This window comes from Physeter macrocephalus, chromosome 17, assembly GCF_002837175.3.
Source record: "Physeter macrocephalus isolate SW-GA chromosome 17, ASM283717v5, whole genome shotgun sequence".
NCBI classification, from domain to species: Eukaryota; Metazoa; Chordata; class Mammalia; order Artiodactyla; family Physeteridae; genus Physeter; species Physeter macrocephalus.
The window spans coordinates 42,645,044-42,661,376 of NC_041230.1; the positions used below are offsets into that span (position 1 = coordinate 42,645,044).

General features: G+C 48.1%; 1 protein-coding gene across 1 annotated transcript in view; it reads left to right on the forward strand.

Moving 5' to 3' along the window:
• Positions 1-16,333, forward strand: part of LOC102985291 (HYDIN axonemal central pair apparatus protein) — a 106,711-nt gene that overhangs the window by 89,877 nt on the left and 501 nt on the right. The window contains exons 42-52 of the mRNA XM_055078920.1: positions 574-781; positions 1,952-2,164; positions 2,636-2,774; positions 3,821-3,986; positions 6,496-6,643; positions 7,074-7,281; positions 7,754-7,975; positions 8,422-8,591; positions 10,436-10,634; positions 12,401-12,559; positions 15,270-15,547. Of these exons, the coding sequence (XP_054934895.1) occupies positions 574-781; positions 1,952-2,164; positions 2,636-2,774; positions 3,821-3,986; positions 6,496-6,643; positions 7,074-7,281; positions 7,754-7,975; positions 8,422-8,591; positions 10,436-10,634; positions 12,401-12,559; positions 15,270-15,547 (2,110 nt within the window). The remainder of the gene's footprint in view (positions 1-573; positions 782-1,951; positions 2,165-2,635; positions 2,775-3,820; positions 3,987-6,495; positions 6,644-7,073; positions 7,282-7,753; positions 7,976-8,421; positions 8,592-10,435; positions 10,635-12,400; positions 12,560-15,269; positions 15,548-16,333) is intronic.

A 16,333-nucleotide genomic window follows, 5' to 3' on the forward strand; every position in this document is an offset into this window, starting at 1 on the left:
CACAGATCCCTAGGAATCTTTTCTTTTAGATCTTAACCTTCTAGAAGATTACAGACTCTTGGAGAAACTGATGAAAGCTATGAGCTGTCTCCCCAGGAAAATACACACCCATGCCCAATTTGCAGTTGATATATGTGAAGCACTTTAAAAAGAGCCCAACACTTAGTGGGCAATTATCCGTTAATTCTCTTTCAAGTTGGAGATTCCCAGACCTTTCCAATGAGCCCTTTTCCATGGGCCCCCAGATTGTGAACCCCTACTTTGAAGCAATCATTCTCCAAAAATTATGTTCACAGCCCATTATTCTTGAGGCACATGACCCACAGACATCTACTGGACCCACCCCCTTGAGCCAAAAGGAAACAAACATGAAAACTTGATGTAATTAATGGAAGTAATTTTCATGAGTCTCGTGTGAGAGATGGGAGCCCATTCTTTGGGCCCTGGGGCCCAAAGTATACCCGCTAGCAGAGGTGAGCCCACAGAGGGTGCCTAGGGCCTGTGAGTGGGCTGCCCTCCACCTGCCCTCCCACTGCAGGTGCAGAATATCACTGGCGCTCTATCTGCCCCCAGGTTTCTCCCAAAATGACCAGCTTAGCCAGGCCACGCCGCACACGGGCAGCACCCTGGACAGTGCCATGGACCATTGGAACGAAGCTTCCCTGCCACCCTTCTCTGTGGAGCCCGTCTCGGGCATGGTGCCCGTGGGGAAGACTCAGAAGCTCAAAGTGAAATTCTCCCCAACGGAGGTTGGAGACTTCGAGAGCAATCTTTTCTGCCAGTAAGGAGATGATCTCCCAGCACAAAGCGCTGCAGCTCCTAGCCCCTCTTCTGTCCCACCACGCCCACCATTCTTTCCAGCCCCAGACCCCTCCTCAGCCCCACATTGCCACATTTCCCTTTGGAGAGCAAGGAGAATCCAGTCTTTTGTATAGCTCATCAACCCTCTGTAGACCCTGTCTCCCGCCCACCTCCCCTTCCCGGCCACGTACAGGATTCCACTGGGCAACAGGATGGTGGGCAGCCAGCTGGGTTCCAGTCCTGGGGCAAGCACGAACTTGGGAAAGCTTTCTTGTACCTTTTCTGAGACTCAGTTTCCTCCTCTGTAAAATGCAAATGACAATACCCACCTTGTAGAGTTGTGAAGACTAAATGAGCTAATTCAAGTGAAGAGCTTAGAACAGTGCCTGGCATGTAATAAGTACGATAAACATTAGGTGGTGGTGGCGATGGAGGAGGTGGACCTGGTACATAGTAAGCGAGGGACAGATGGGGCCCAGGTCCAGTTAGAGGAGAGTCAATCCAGTAACATCTGGCAATGAAAGTCCCTGATGTGGCACCCACTCCCCGGCCAGCTCCATGGAGAACACCTACCTTAGAGGAAGTCTGTGATCCATGGCATAGGGTGGCAGAGACCTATGTGAACAATAAGACCTATAGAAACCCTGCAATCACACTGCAGGGACCTTTCCCACACCTGGGCCACCTAAGCTTGGTGCTGGGGCTCAAGGTCTGCTCACATCTAGTGTACTTTCTCCAAGGAGCTCAGGGTAGTTTTGTAAGGATGTCTGAGTCCTTTTTCGTATCCCACTAGATGCCTATGAAAGAGCCCAGAGGGAAAGACTCTGTGCTGACCTTACAGCAGGGAGGGTTTCTCACCATTGGCAAAGGAAGTAACTTGAGGCCATAGTAAGGTACACAGAAGGAACCAGAATTCAGACTCCTCATACTCAGGCCATTCATGCATCCATCCACTCCACAATTAATTAGTGACCACCTACTATGTATCATGTACTGTTCAAGGCACTGAGGTTATATTGTTGACCGAGACAGACCCAGCCTCTGCTCTCATGGAGCTCACATTCTGGTGGGTGTCATATTCATTTCCAACCACGAAAGCAAAAATCGATTAAAAAGTTAAAAATAGATCAAAATAACCTTATCCTCTCAGGATTCCTAACCTGCCAGCTGGAGAGCAAGGCCCAGTCCTGTCAGCAAAAGGGCGGAGCTCCCTGCCCATCTGCCATTTTGACCTGAAAGACTCGGACTACATCAGCGGTCATCGGCGCAACCCAGATCTCCGAGGGCCTAGTGCTGGGGCTCTGGATCCAAACACCCGGGTGATTGAGTTCACCAGCGTGGGCATAGGAGGGAAGAATCTCCGGTGAGTCATTTAGGTTTGCACTAGTTGAGTTCATATCCGTCAGTCCTTCTAAAAACTCAGAGGAGGAATTCAGAGTAGCAAGCTAGACTGACACGTAGAAGCATGCTTGCTATCCTGGGGTTTGACTTTTGAGAACTGCCTCCGTGAGGAAGCTGACTTCTGTCTCCCTAGTTTTGACAGTCTGGAAAACTTGGAAGACATAAAAATAGGATCCCTGACCACTGCCTTGACCGCAGAGGATCACTGGGACAGAAGAGCCCTTGGTGTCATTATTATTCCAAAGTCCAGAACCCTAGCCACACTTGGGATCCCCAAGTGAGATGCAGTTTTTGTTTCTGCAGTAACGAAGTGCTCAGAACAGTTCTGATTCCCACATAAAGGAAGTGTGCTAGGGAACAGTCTAGAAAAGTTTCTCTTAATCCTCAAGCCCCTCTCTCACTCTCTGCTATCGATTCTTCCACCCTCGGCCAGGACTTTTACAATACTGAACCCGACCAGTAGCGCCTACTCCTTCTGCTGGGTCTCTGAAGAAATTGAAAGTCTCCAGAACCCTCCAGCCTTCACATGCCTTACAGAAAAGGGGCTCATCCTCCCCGAAAAGAAAGCCAAGGTGTGTGTGAATGGGGACCGCTTGACCCAGGACTTTATTAATTCTATGCCCCTCTGCATAGCAGATCTGCGGTAGAGCATGGGTAGAGTTAGGGAGAACAGCCTAAGGGTGTGTCCGTCAACAAGTGTTTCTTGAGTGGCTACTCTATGTGTTAGGCAGTCCTCATGGACAAGACAAACCCGAGCTCTCTAGGTTGGCCATGGAGAAACAGAAGTTTTAAAAATTGAGATGATTAAAGCAAGGAAAGGAGAGTTGGACACCAATGCCTGGGGACTCTACTAGGACTCATACAAGAATAAGAAGTAAAGAGTTGTTTTTGTCCAAGGGACTGACAGCAATGAAAGGACACAGATGTATTTTACTTGGTCAGGCCAAAGGGCAAAACAGAAAAGTGGAGTCATGTTCCATGGTTTAGTCCTAATGTCCACACAGTGATTTAGAGCAGAGGGTCAGACTTAAAGAAATACGAACTTGCTGGCCAAAACAGATCCGTGGGCCCTATGTCCTGTAAATTCCACAGAGAATCTTGGAGGCAGAAATAAATCCATGAAATGGAAATTCCGAATTCAGCTGCCTTCAGGAAGACCATACAAATGAATGACGCAGGCCAAGGGGACAGTGATAGGGAATGATGGGCACCAGGGCTGGCTGGCCACAGTGCTTCTCTGGAAGATCACCACCCAGAGCAGTGGGCTCAGCGTTGCCGGTTCTCCCAGACTTTTCAGGAAACGCCCAAATTACAAGCTTCTACCTTGAATCTTTCCATTTTTACACGCCATCCAAAGACATGGCGTGAAATATGGCAGCCTAGCCAGCAGAGCCTGTGAGTGGGGTAGACCCCCTTAGAAATACTTGGTGGGCTGGGCAAACAGAGGTTGATGCTGCTGGTACAGCTAAACTTACGTGCCCTTACAAAGAGGGTAGAAAGGAAGTGACGACCTGGTAATGTCAACCAGCATAACCCCAGGGCTGGCAAGCCTCTAAGGGCACATGGAGTAAACACACAGAAGTGCCTCTAACTGCTCTGCTCCAAACTGTGTTCTTAGATTATCTTCCAGTTCACACCTTTCCATCTGGACATCTCAGAAGCATTCTGGACTTTCTTAATCCCCGAACACAACATCACAGTCCCTTTCCTGCTGGTAGGCAAAGCCACTGACCCTCTCATCAATCTGGACAAGTCACATCTCAACTTCAGTTGTCTCCTCATTGGTAAGGCTGCCCTGTTGGTTTATATTTAGAATTGGCATGACCTGTGGGGGAGGGGCGTGGGACCAACCCAGCAATGCGCTGCAGGAGCAGACATGGGTGGGGAGCTCTTCCTTGTGCCTTCCAGAAGCATGTCACAGGGCCTCTATCACTATTCACAAGGCCACAAAATATTCAACCTCTCAATCTAATTTCCATCAAGTGCCTTCTAAACCCACACACCAATAACCTAAGGAAATTTAGGAGGCTTGCTACAGAGCCTCCTTGGAAGATTTCTTTGGGGCCTGGACTGACTATGTTTATTTCCAGATCCCCACGTCAGCCCCATCCTGCTTGCATGTGCCCCCAGATTATGGCTGTATCTGTTTGCTTCTTGCTCTGTGCCAAAGTGATCACATTTCTCTGCCATCCTTTCACACTTTTATCCAGCTCAACAAATATTACTGAGCCCCTCGTGTGAGCCAGGCACTCTTCTGTGATCTGGGAATGCGATGGACAAAGCCCAAGTCCTGACCGTCATGATGGTTACATTCTAGTAGCAGGAAGCAGACTACCCAAACATGAAAAAGCAAAATGTATAGCATGTCAGATGTTGATAAGTGTTCCAGAGAAGAATAAAGCAGGGTAGGGGAATAAGGAATGCTAGTGGGCAGTGGGTGACATTTGAGGTGAGACTTGAAGGACATAAAGGAGGTGATTGGCAAGTCCCTTATAACACTGTGAATCTATCACATGGATGTGATGTTTTGTGTGTGTGTGTGTGTGTGTGTGTGTGTGTGTGTAAAATACAACTAAAGTCAGAGGGTTTTTTAGTAATTCATTAGATTTTTTTATTTATAAAAGTAATATTCTTTATAAGTCAATCAGTGTGGCGTTGTATAAGGAAAAATGTAATAATCATTCCCCCCTGTTCTATCTCATCCTTTCCTTTCTGTCAAAGGAAACCAGTGTTAACAATATGATGTGTATTACTTCCATACATTTCTTATACTGATACATATAAACAGATAGGAGGAGACTGTTGCATTTAGTAAGGTTTTGAACAAATAAATGAGCAATGTAGCATAAGAATAATAAGACAAACAGGATTTAATCTAGGAATGCAATGATGGTGCATTTCAATATAATTGTTACATCCACAGATTAAAGAAGAACCAGGTAGTCATACTGATATATACTGAAAAGTCATTGCTAAAATTCAGCAGACATTCTCAACAAAAACTCTAATAGTAAAATAGGAATAGAGGGAAAAACGTGAATAAAGAAGATTAACCAAAATCAAGGGGCAGATGTTATCTGGTAATAAACTACTAAAGTCACGTCAATTAAAGTCAGGAATTAGGCAAGGATGTTCATTATCACCATCATTATTAGACACTTTCTTAGTGATTTTAGCAAATACAATAAAACAAGAAAATTAAATAATTGACATAAACATTGGGGAAAAAAGAGGCAAAATTATCTCATTATGCTGTTGCTGATGACTTCATACATAGAAAACCTCAAGAGACTCTAGAGAAAAGCAAAACAAACTACGAGAATCGACAAGATTCTATGTAGGAACGGCTGGATGCAAGATGTGTGCAAAAATCAATGGTTTCTCTTTCTTTTAGCAGTAAGCACCTAGAAACAAACAAAAAATTCCATTCATAAGACCTATATAATAGCTAAGGATAAATGTAACGAGAAAAGCACAGGACCTGTATGAATAAAACTATAAAATCTTATTAAAATGCCCCCAAACAAGATCTGAACATTTGTCAATTCTCCCAAAATTAAATGCAAATTTAATCGAGTTTCAATTAAAATCCCAACTAGGGTTGTCAGATAAAATACAGGATGCACAGTTAAATCTGAATTTCAGATAACAATGAATAATAGTTCAGTATTGCCATGCAATATGCAATATTTGGGACATACTTATGCTAAAAAATTATTTGCTAAATCTGTCAACCTTAGTTCCAAAATGATTGGGGTGAGGGGGGAGTTGGAAAAAATGATTCTAAAGTTCATGTGGAAAAATAAATGCTCTACAATAGTCAAGGAAAGTAAGAAAAAGCAAAACAGTGATAAGAGATGTATTAGTCAGGGCCCTGTCAGCACACTCGTGACATACCCAAAGCCTAATTCGAAAGAGTCCGATGCAGGGGTTGTTTACAGAGATATGGGCAGAGCTGAGGGGCCTACCAGCCCCCATTAACAAAAGCAGGAAGGCATTGGGTCTGAAGGAGCAAGGAGGATCCCAGGAGAGCTGTGACCCAGGCAGAGCAGCCACCTAAGAGGAACAGGCAGTTGATGGGGTAAAGTTCTAGAAGGAAGAGATAGAGTCCCTTTGGGAGGAAGGACCCTTGTAGAGCAAAAAGAAGGAAGAGAGGAGACCAAAGGCCGAGGAGCTGGGAAGAGGAAGGGAAAGAAGTTGCGGAACCTCTTCTGCGAAGGCTTCCTCGTGCCTCCTGAGGTGGGTCAGGAGCAGGCACGAGGCCTCCCTGAGGGCAGTGTTTCCCCCCACCAGGCAGAGAGGCCAGGGAGACCGTGAAGATCACCAACAAGGAGGAGCAGGAGTTCCATTTTGCCTTCCAGGACACCTCCCGATATTCTGAAGGTTTCAGCAACAGCCTGGTCGTATGTCCCATGGAAGGCTGGGTCCCACCACTGTCCAGGTAAACAGAAAGGAAGGCCCCCAGGACTGCACTCGCCCAACATGGCAGGGTCCCAGACCCACCAGCCAGGAGAATCGTTTTCCCTTAGAGTGCCCCGTCGCTGAAGTCTCTCCCGACTCTAAAATTTAGATATTACAATTCCATCTCTGTCCTACTTCTTCCTTGTTGTTAATTTTCCCAGTGAATTGTAGAGCACTGAGAACTTTAAGCTCTTGTTCTCAATATTTTCTTATGTTTATATTCTTTTCCTTGCTATCCACTGTGCTTGCAAATCCATAAAGCAGTGGCCTGCCGTGCCTGGCAAATCGTCAAAATTCATCGTGATTTGGAGTTAGGATGCCTTTTCCTCCTAGTGTATAAGAGTTTAGTATTCAACCTTCTTTAACAGGTTGGTCTAGTTATCTAATCTGCCGTCTTCTTCCCCAACCAGGTTCCCAATTGATATTTTCTTCACACCGAAGCAGGAAGGAGAAGTGAACTTCAATTTGATCTGCAATGTGAAAAAGAAAGCCCACCCTCTGACCTTAAATGTCAAGGCTGAGGGCTACTCTATGAATGTAGAGGCCAAGTGCAAGGACAGGACTGGCACCATCACTCTCTTGACTCCCAACCAGACCACCGCTCTCAACTTCTATGAGGTAAAGTTGTGAGAGGGCCTCGCTCTCTCTGTTTCCACACTGGCTGGGAAGAGCAGTACAAGAGAGTAGTAGCTGAATCTCTGTTTCAAATGCCGCGGAGACCAGGAGAACAGAAACATGCCGGGAGCAGCTCCACCCCCAGAATGTGTATGGTTTTGATGTGAAAGCTTATTTTACTTTTCAGAGGGTGGAGAGATGGGAGAGAAGGGGGAAATGCTTGTCTTAAACCTACAGAAGGATGTTTTGCTACCAAGTAAGATCTAAGAATTAAATTGTCATCTCACTCTTCTCACTTAGTAGCTCTCGCTGGACTCCCTGACTACTCTCTGAGCTAATGATACTCAAGTCACGAACATCATCTGCCATCACCATTTCCCAAAGGGTATTTTCCCCCAACATGTTGCCTGTCCTGACCCCACAGAAGGGAACCAGGGTTTGCATTCGCTCAACATTCAACTCTGTTCTCTCTCAGGTGGAGCTGAATGAATGTGTCCGGTGTGAATTCAGCTTTATCAACACCGGAAAGTTCAGCTTCAGCTTCCAGGCAGAGCTATCCGGCCGCAAGTCCCTGCTGCAGTACCTGGAATTTTCCCCCATGGACGGCAGTGTGGATGTGGGGCAGAGTGCACACGCCTCCCTGTCTTTCCAGCCATTTAAGAAATGTGTCTTGAAGGGCCTGGAACTCAAAATCAAGGTGAGACCATTTAACATTGTCCGACACTGAACGCATTCACAGCATTCTGTCTTGAGAACTATGTCTGATGGCCGCCCTTAGCTGCAAGGAAGGATGGGAAGTCAAGCATGTTTCCCAGGAACATTGGCAGCCAGAGTCCTGCTAATGAGGAGGCCCTGGGAGGCAGATGCTGGGTAAGGACTGGCAGGCTCTGCACACCCCTCCGCCTTCAAGCTGAATCATCGCTGCAGGAGCAAAGCAAGAGCCAGTGTCGGGCCCAGTTGCAGATTAGTCCACCTTGCTTTCCTTAAATAAACATGTAAACTGTTAATCAGAATCTCTGCAGATGGAGCCCTGAGACCTGAATTTTTTTTAAGCACTCGACTGTTTCCCTCCTTCACCTGAGGGCGTAAGGGCCCTTTCCTCTCACTTCTAATCACACTTCACCTGCCATTGCCTTCCCACAGATCAGCCACGGTCCAACATTTCTGTGCAGCATCTCAGGCTGTGCCGTGAGCCCAGCTGTCCACTTCTCCTTCACCAGCTACAACTTTGGGACCTGCTTCATCTGCCAAGCTGGGATGCCCCCATACAAACAAATCCTAGTTGTCACCAACAAGGAAGAGACGTCTATGAGGTAAGCAGACTTCCCAGAGCTTCCAGATGATTCTGCCTCTCCTGTGGGTGCTACAGCCTCCACACAGGTGAGGTCCTGCCAGGACAGAAAAGGAAGGATTATGGGAAAGCCTCAAACACAGGTGGGCGTGAATCCTGAGTCTCCTTTCCCCACCGCTAACACTCATACTTGGATAGCCATGAGCTACTCTGCTAAAAAAAACCCTCTTCTGGAAGTGAGGAGAGCGATGCCGAATGACCTGACAAGAGGTTTGATGGCTTCCATTTATTTTCCGCATGTAATAGATGTGGGAACTGAGGTTTGGAGCGTTAAAAAGTAAATTTCTCAGGCCATTGACCTTGGCAGATCTAAACTGAGCCTGAGCCTTCTGATTCAAATCCAGCCTCTCTGTGCCATCCCTGTGTAGAATGTTCCAGTCCAGGTTTCTGGGCCCTATGCCAGACCTAAGAAAACAAAACTGGCCCAGAGACCTATGTTTATTCAAAGTTCTCCAGATCAGTACTCTGCAATTGAGCTTTCTTCAGTGTCAGAAATGTTGTATATCTGCACTGTCCAGTACGGTAGCCTATAGCTGCACGTGGCTGTGGAGCACTTGAAATGTGGCTAGTGCCACTGCAGAACAGAACTTTATTTTATTTTAATTAATTTTAACTTTAAGAGCCACATGTGTCTAGTGGCTACCATATCACATAGCACGGGTCTAGGTTCAAATCCCAGCACTTCCCCAGCTATGCGACCATGGGCAAAATTTTAAAACTCTCTGTGCCTCTGTCTCCTTGCCTGAAGTGGGGGATAGTCGTACCTCCCCATAGGGCTATTAGAAGGATTAAATTAGTTCCTTTAGAGAGAGTATTAGAACAGTGCCCGGAACATAGGAAATGCTCGGTTTTTTTTATCTGCTGCTACTGTTGTGGCGGTGATGGTGGTGATGGTGCTGGAGATGAAGATTCTCCTGAATGTTAAATTACAAGAGTGTCATGTAATTTTAAATACTAATTTAAAATCTTATCTACCTACACTCCTTCTTGCCTGATTTAATTTAATCTGAGTCTTACTTTGTTTAAGGCATTGCGCTCTATTTATTGCCTTAGCTAGAGTCCTTCTCTAAATACCCGGAAGGCAGATGAGGAGAGGCTGTGATGGAGGTCTACGTGCTTCCTACCCACAAGTGAAGGAGGGTGGGCATGATCTTTGAAGGTCCCTTCTAGTTGAGCAATTAGCAATAATAATAATAGCTCACCTTTATGGAATGTTTCCTCTGTGCCCTGTCTAGTGACTGATTTAGTCACTTTATCTCATTTAATCCTCACAACAACTTTATGAGGTAGCCATCACTACCCGCATTTTACAGAGGAGGAAACAGAGACCCAAATGGGCTGAGTAAACTGTTCTCAGGTCACATGGCTAGATAGGGATAGAGCCCAGATCCATACTCCTGTCTGTCTGACTCTGGACACATACTCCTCCCCACTGTGCTTTACCACCCAGTTACTTCCGGAAGCCCTTCCTTCTTATGAAAGGGTACAAAACCATGAGCTCCATCATCAAGGAAGAGAGGATAAAGAAAGTGAAAAGAGCACTGGGCAAAAGGTCATGAGACCTTGCATTTGAGGCCTGGCTCTGCCAGGATCTCTGGATGTGATCTGAGGGAAGTAACTCGACGATGCCCAGGAGACCACGGGCTGGATCACTGCTGAAGTCCCTTCCAGCCCTTACATTTGGACTCCAGGACAACTGGGCAGGACATCCAGCAGTGGATCCAGCTCAGAGAAACAAGGGACAAAATCTCCCCCTCTGGGTCAGGCATCCGAGAGCTTACACACCTTCGTCCTGATCTTCTCCAGCTTAGAGTGTTTGTACGCCAACACCAGCCACCTCGAGGTGAACTTCCGAGTTGATGTGGTGAAGCCAGGAGAGACATTGGAGATTCCCATCATCTTTTATCCTCGAGAAAGTATCAATTATCGAGAACTCATCCCCTTTGAAATCAATGGGCTCTCACAACAAGTAGTTGAAATCAAAGGGAAAGGCACTGAAATGAAGGTAAGAGCCAGTTGGGGAGATCCTCGGGCTTGGCGCCCCTCCTTCTTGCCCTTCTTTGCCCGCCTGAGCCCACCTGCCACCCCCTCAAAGTCTCCTGCCCCCAAGCTGCTCTGTCAGGGGGTCAACCAGTCCCACCAAGGGGAGAATCGTCAGATCAGACCCAAGTGAATCACATAGATCTCATTCAATACCAAACTTTACTGTATCAAAGGATACAAGTAATCACAGGAGATCACTGGAGAAACACTCTTTTTCTTGGAGAAGTTTGAGACTATCAGATGCAGCATCCCAAGCATGTCCTTTCCGTCCCACATTAGGGCATGTAGTGTTTTCAGGTTACGAGGTGAGACCTGTTTTAAGCTCTGTATGCAGACATACCTTTCAGTTATGGGACATCTTTCCTCAATATCACACAGACTGACGTTCTCCAGCCAGCCACACCTCCCAGGGTCCTATTTGCCTGAGGACCTGCCTTCTAAGCAGGTGCTCCTAATAGGAAGGGAACGGTCCGGTCCTGCTGCTAATCCCTTTCTTCCCAGTGTCTGGTTAACATTTAAGGTGTCTGTCTGGTGGGAGTATTTGCATTTAGTAGGAAGTTTTGGAAAACTGAAGACCTTCCAAGATCCTCGGCAATGCATGGGACATTTCAGCAACCAAGAGAAAATGGGAGGGGTGTATTCCTGGCAGCCTTCCCATCAAGCCAGAGAGCAACAGGACCAGGCCACCTGTTGTGTCTGCACCGAGCCAGTGATGGGGTCTCTTCTGATGTCACTGATTCATTCGAGTGTTCATTCTTTCATCACTCATTCAGCACCCATTGTGTCAGGTGCTTTGCAGAAATCCTGCAGAGGAGACTTAAGCATGTGCTCTCACCTCCAGGAGTTCACAGGGTGGGGCTGGAGACCCTTGCCTTTGTACACAGAATGGAAACATATGGGCAGGATAGAAGGAGCGTGTAGGGGAGGAGTGCAGTTTAGTGACTGGTCAAATGACAGTGACCAGTGGGTGCTATTCGTGTGGGTCACGTCATCCTGCAGGACAAGGCCCAGCCTGACCTTGGCCTGATCCAGGCCAGCATTTTGATCAGTACTTTAGATGAGGACTTTGAAATGTACCTGCTTCTCCCACCTCCGCTGCCACCATCACCTCTCACACCTCAAGGCTCTCTCTCCTGCCCTCTTCCAGTCCATCTCCACAGAGGAGTGAGCCAGAGCACCCTCCCAAAACACACACTTGCTGGGGCCACTCCAGGCTGCACTGGCTCTCCACTTCTCCCAGAAGAAAACCTGACCCCTCTCTGAACTGTCTTCCCATGTCTCCCCCTCGCTCCCAGCCACGGGCCTGACCAGTCCACTCCCTCCAGCTCAGGGCCTCGCCACAGCTTGTCTCCTCCCTCGGGATCCAGCCCCACACCACCCTGACACAAACCCACAGGATCCCACCCTTCCTTTAGCTCTCAGTAGGAACATGCCTTCCTCAGGGAAGCCTCCCTCACCCCCAGGCTGGCTCAGCCCGTTGTACCCTGAGCTTTTCCTTCCTAACATCTCTGAACCCAGCCATAATTATGTGATTGTGCAACAAGTTGTTTAGTGGGCATTTTAAGCACATAAATGTTTGTTGAGTGGGCGAATGCCCATCCAATGTGAAGAATGAGGGACACAGAAAGAGAGGGAAACCAGCCTTGCCTCACCAGGGTACACGTATCGTATTTCTTTTTCTCATTAACTGATGAACCCTCCTTCCCTGCTCTCTTTCTTGTCCCACAGATTTTAGTCCTCGATCCAGCCAATAAGATTGTGAAGTTAGGAGCTGTCCTGCCTGGACAGGTGGCGAAGAAAACGATTTCCATCATGAACAACAGCCAAGCCCAGCTCACGTTTACCCTGTCTGTCCTGTTCTCGATTCCAGAACTCCAGGAACCCAAGGTTGGTGCTCGGGCCCCTCGTGGCATCTGCATGCGCCATCCCTCCCCCCACCCCCCGCCCCGATGACAGGATGACCGTGATAGCAACACTGACACCTCATGGTTCTCGGGCACCTGCAGCGTGCCAGGCGGTTCCGAGAGCTCTCCCCGTGCTGCCTCTGATCATCTCCACAGAAACAGTGTAGGCTGGTGCTTCTACTATTCTCATTTTACATGTGAGGAAAGCAAGGCTTGGAGAGGCTACATGCCTCTAGAGGGCAACGGTGATGTAGAAAGAGAAGCGCCCTTGATGGGTTCAGAAGATCTGGGCTCTAATGAATATACACATATCATCACAGCAGAAAATTTGAAAAATATGGAAAATCACAAAGCAAAACATTTCGCCTATAATCGCATACCCAGAAATAATCACTTAACATTTTGGTACCTATCTTTCCCCTGTTTTGCCTACACATTTTTTAAATAAAATATTAATGTTCAGATTGTTTTGAAACCTGCTTTTCCCAACTTGAAATAGCTCCTAAACATTCAATGTCATTTGCTCCTCTATACCTCCATTATGCAGATGGACCAATCCCCTGTTTCTGCTCATTTCAGGTGTTCCTGATTTTTTATTTTATTTTGTTTACATGGATATTACAATGAGGCATTGTAATATCCATGTAAACAAAACTTTTTGTGAATCCGTGACTCTCTGCTTAATACATACTCCTAGGCGTGGGCTTCTTGGACCAAAAGGAAGAGTATGTTTCGATATACGTCACTCATCTGCCCCCGAAAGCTTGTCCCTCTTTACACTTCAATCCGCTGTGTGAAAGAAGCATGCTTGTTGCCAAATCTATGTCCTCGAGCTCCCTAAATAGAGAAGCTACAGTCCTGGCTGCCATCTACCCATCTCACAGTGTTTGGGTGGCCCTTTGAAAGTGGACCAGGTGTATTTCGTTTTGAGGATGGACTGTATCCATTCCTTCATTCAATTCGTTTTTGCATTTACTCAGTAAATCCGTGCTGCGTGCTGGAAATATAAAAGTGTGCCTTAGTCAGCTTGGGCTGCCATAACAAAACACCACAGACTCGGTGGCTTAAAAAACAGACATTTATTTTCTTACAGTTCTGGAGGCTGGAAGTCTGACATCAGGGTGCCAACATAGTCATTTTCTGGTGAGGACGCTCCTCCTGGCTTGCAGACGACCACCTTCTTGCTGTATCCCCACATGTCAGAGAGACAGCAAGCTCCAGCTCTCTGGTGTCCCTTTTTATTTATAAGGGTGCTAATCTCATCATTAGGGTTCCACCCTCATGACCTCATTCTAAACCTAATTACCTCCCAAAGGCCCCATCTCCAAATACTACTCACATATGGACTTGGGGGGGACACAATTCAGTCCATAGTAAGGTGAATATGACATAGACTTTGGTCTGGTGGAGTTCACAATCTTTTGGGGTCACAGACACATGAACAGTCCCAGGAAAGCCTAGAAGCTGCAGAAGCAGGGTGTGATTCAGGACCAGGGCTGCTCAGAGGAGGGCTCGGTGGGCTACAGAAGGCCTCACAGTGGAGAGAGGTCTGAACTGAGTTTTACAGGATGAAGAGGTATCTCCCAGGCAGACAGGTCGAGGAGGAGTGTTTCTGGCAGGCAAGATTATATAGGCTCAAAGCGATTGATGCTTTTGGAATCCTAGGTGTGATTCGATGTGGTAGGAGTGTTGTGGGCCATCTGCGGATTGCAGGATGCAGGAGCACTGGCGGTGAGAGGCCAAGCAAAGCAGGACACCCAGAGGGCATCTCGTCCCCGGACCCCACATCACCCACTTTGCCATCCAGAGAAAGAGGGAAAACTTGCTGCTTCCCTTTCCTCATTAATCCAAAGCAAAGTCCTCATTCCAGTGGGTCAGGGCCCCTCACAGTTCGGCTGCACCAGTTCTGCCTCTTGAGTTGGTGAGACAGAAGCTGCCAGAATGGCCTGAACCGGCACTGTCACCCCGGGGGGGTCACTTCCATCATTGTGTTTTGAGAAATCTCTAAGGTCCCTTTCCTATTGTGATTCTCAGCCATTATCTCACTCCCCGCCCCCCTGCCCGCCACAGTCCACTTCCTGGTGACTGCTCAGCACCCCGTACCAAAGGGAGCTCAAGGATGAAAAGGGCTTGACTTCCTTCAAGCTGATTTTGATTTGATTTTTACCAGGACCAAGGGGAGAGAGCAGCCCCTTATATTCAAGTTTCAACCGTGATTCTCAAACTTTAGAACACATGAGTCCCCACATGCAGGTTCCAAGCTCTCCCAAAGAGACTGGTTCTCTTGGGCTGGGGCAGGACCCAAGAGTCTGCCTTTTAACCAGCACACTGGGAAATGTGATGCAGGGATCCCAGGGAGAGCTCCTTGAAAACCACCGGAGCACTGAGTCTTTTCTACTTGTTCTTACTGTTTCCTCCACCAGAGAACAGGGGTTATTTGCAAGGGGTTGGAAAGAGAATTAACACTGATCGAATGTCTGTTACGTGCCACGCATCTTGTACGGGTGATCTGGATCTTCACCGGAGAGTAAATCACAGAAAGGTTCAGCAACTCACCACAGGTGACACAGCTGGTGAGACGGCAAAATGATATTACACCTGGCCTGATACGGTCCCAGCAGCAGGACCCCCAGAAATGGAGCCTCAGGAGCACCCCACCCTCAGCTGCTCAGGCTCGTTGTCATTTTATCCAGGTCATCACCTTGACACCATTCCGCAACATCACTCTGAAGCCCAAAGAGGTCCGGAAGCTGGAAGTCAACTTTGCCCCGAAGAAGCGTGTCCCTCCCTTCTCCGAGGAGGTGTTCATGGAGTGCATGGGGCTCCTGCGGCCCCTCTTCCTCCTCAGTGGCTGCTGCCAGGCCCTGGAGATCTCCCTGGACCAGGAACATCTTCCCTTCGGACCAGTCGTGTGTCAGACACGAGCCACGCGTCGCGTCCTCATGTTGAACACGGGCGACGTGGGTGCGAGGTAGGAGAGCCCTCTGGGCCTGGATTCCCATTTAACTATCCCAGGACCCTCTGAAGTGGTTAATATATTGTCCCCATTTCACAGATGAAGTTGAGGCTCAAAGCGGTTCTATGACTTGCCAGCAGGGACCCACCCAGGCACTACTTGGGGAATGCTGCCATAGCCGTGCCCGCTGCGCACCACACACCTGCAGGGGGCACCCTTCGCACTGACCTCAGTTGAACCGTGCCCCGAGGCTGTGGTATGGCAGCCTTGGCACTGGAAGCACTGGTCTGCACCATCCACCCTCTGTCTCCTGCCTGGACCAAGTGCCAGACCACAGAGGGGGTGACCACACAGGGCCATCGGATCCCAGTGCCACCAAGAACAGGGGCAACTCTCATGTGAAGGGATCATCTCCACCCCCCTGATCAGACCTGAGAGGCAGTGCAGGGAGAGGTTATGGCCATAGTCTCGGGAGGGTTCCAGTCCTGGCCCGGCCACATCCTAGCTGTGTGACCTCGGGTACACGTGTACGCGTGTTCATGCACATGCCCCCCGCAGTGTGCCACTTCCCACCCTGCTCAGCCCCAAGGGAGAGAGAGCCTAGAGATCCCACCCAGGAATGACCTGGCCTTTGTCCCACCTGCCTCTGCTTTGCCCAGCAGTCTGTCTCCTCTCGGGCCCCAGGGAGTGCACGAGGAGGATGAACCGCCCAACTAAAAGCGCAGGCAAAATCTCTTTTCTCAGCAGGATTGAGGACACCCCAAGGATATTAGTAAACTACTTTGTCTCCTTCTGTCTTGG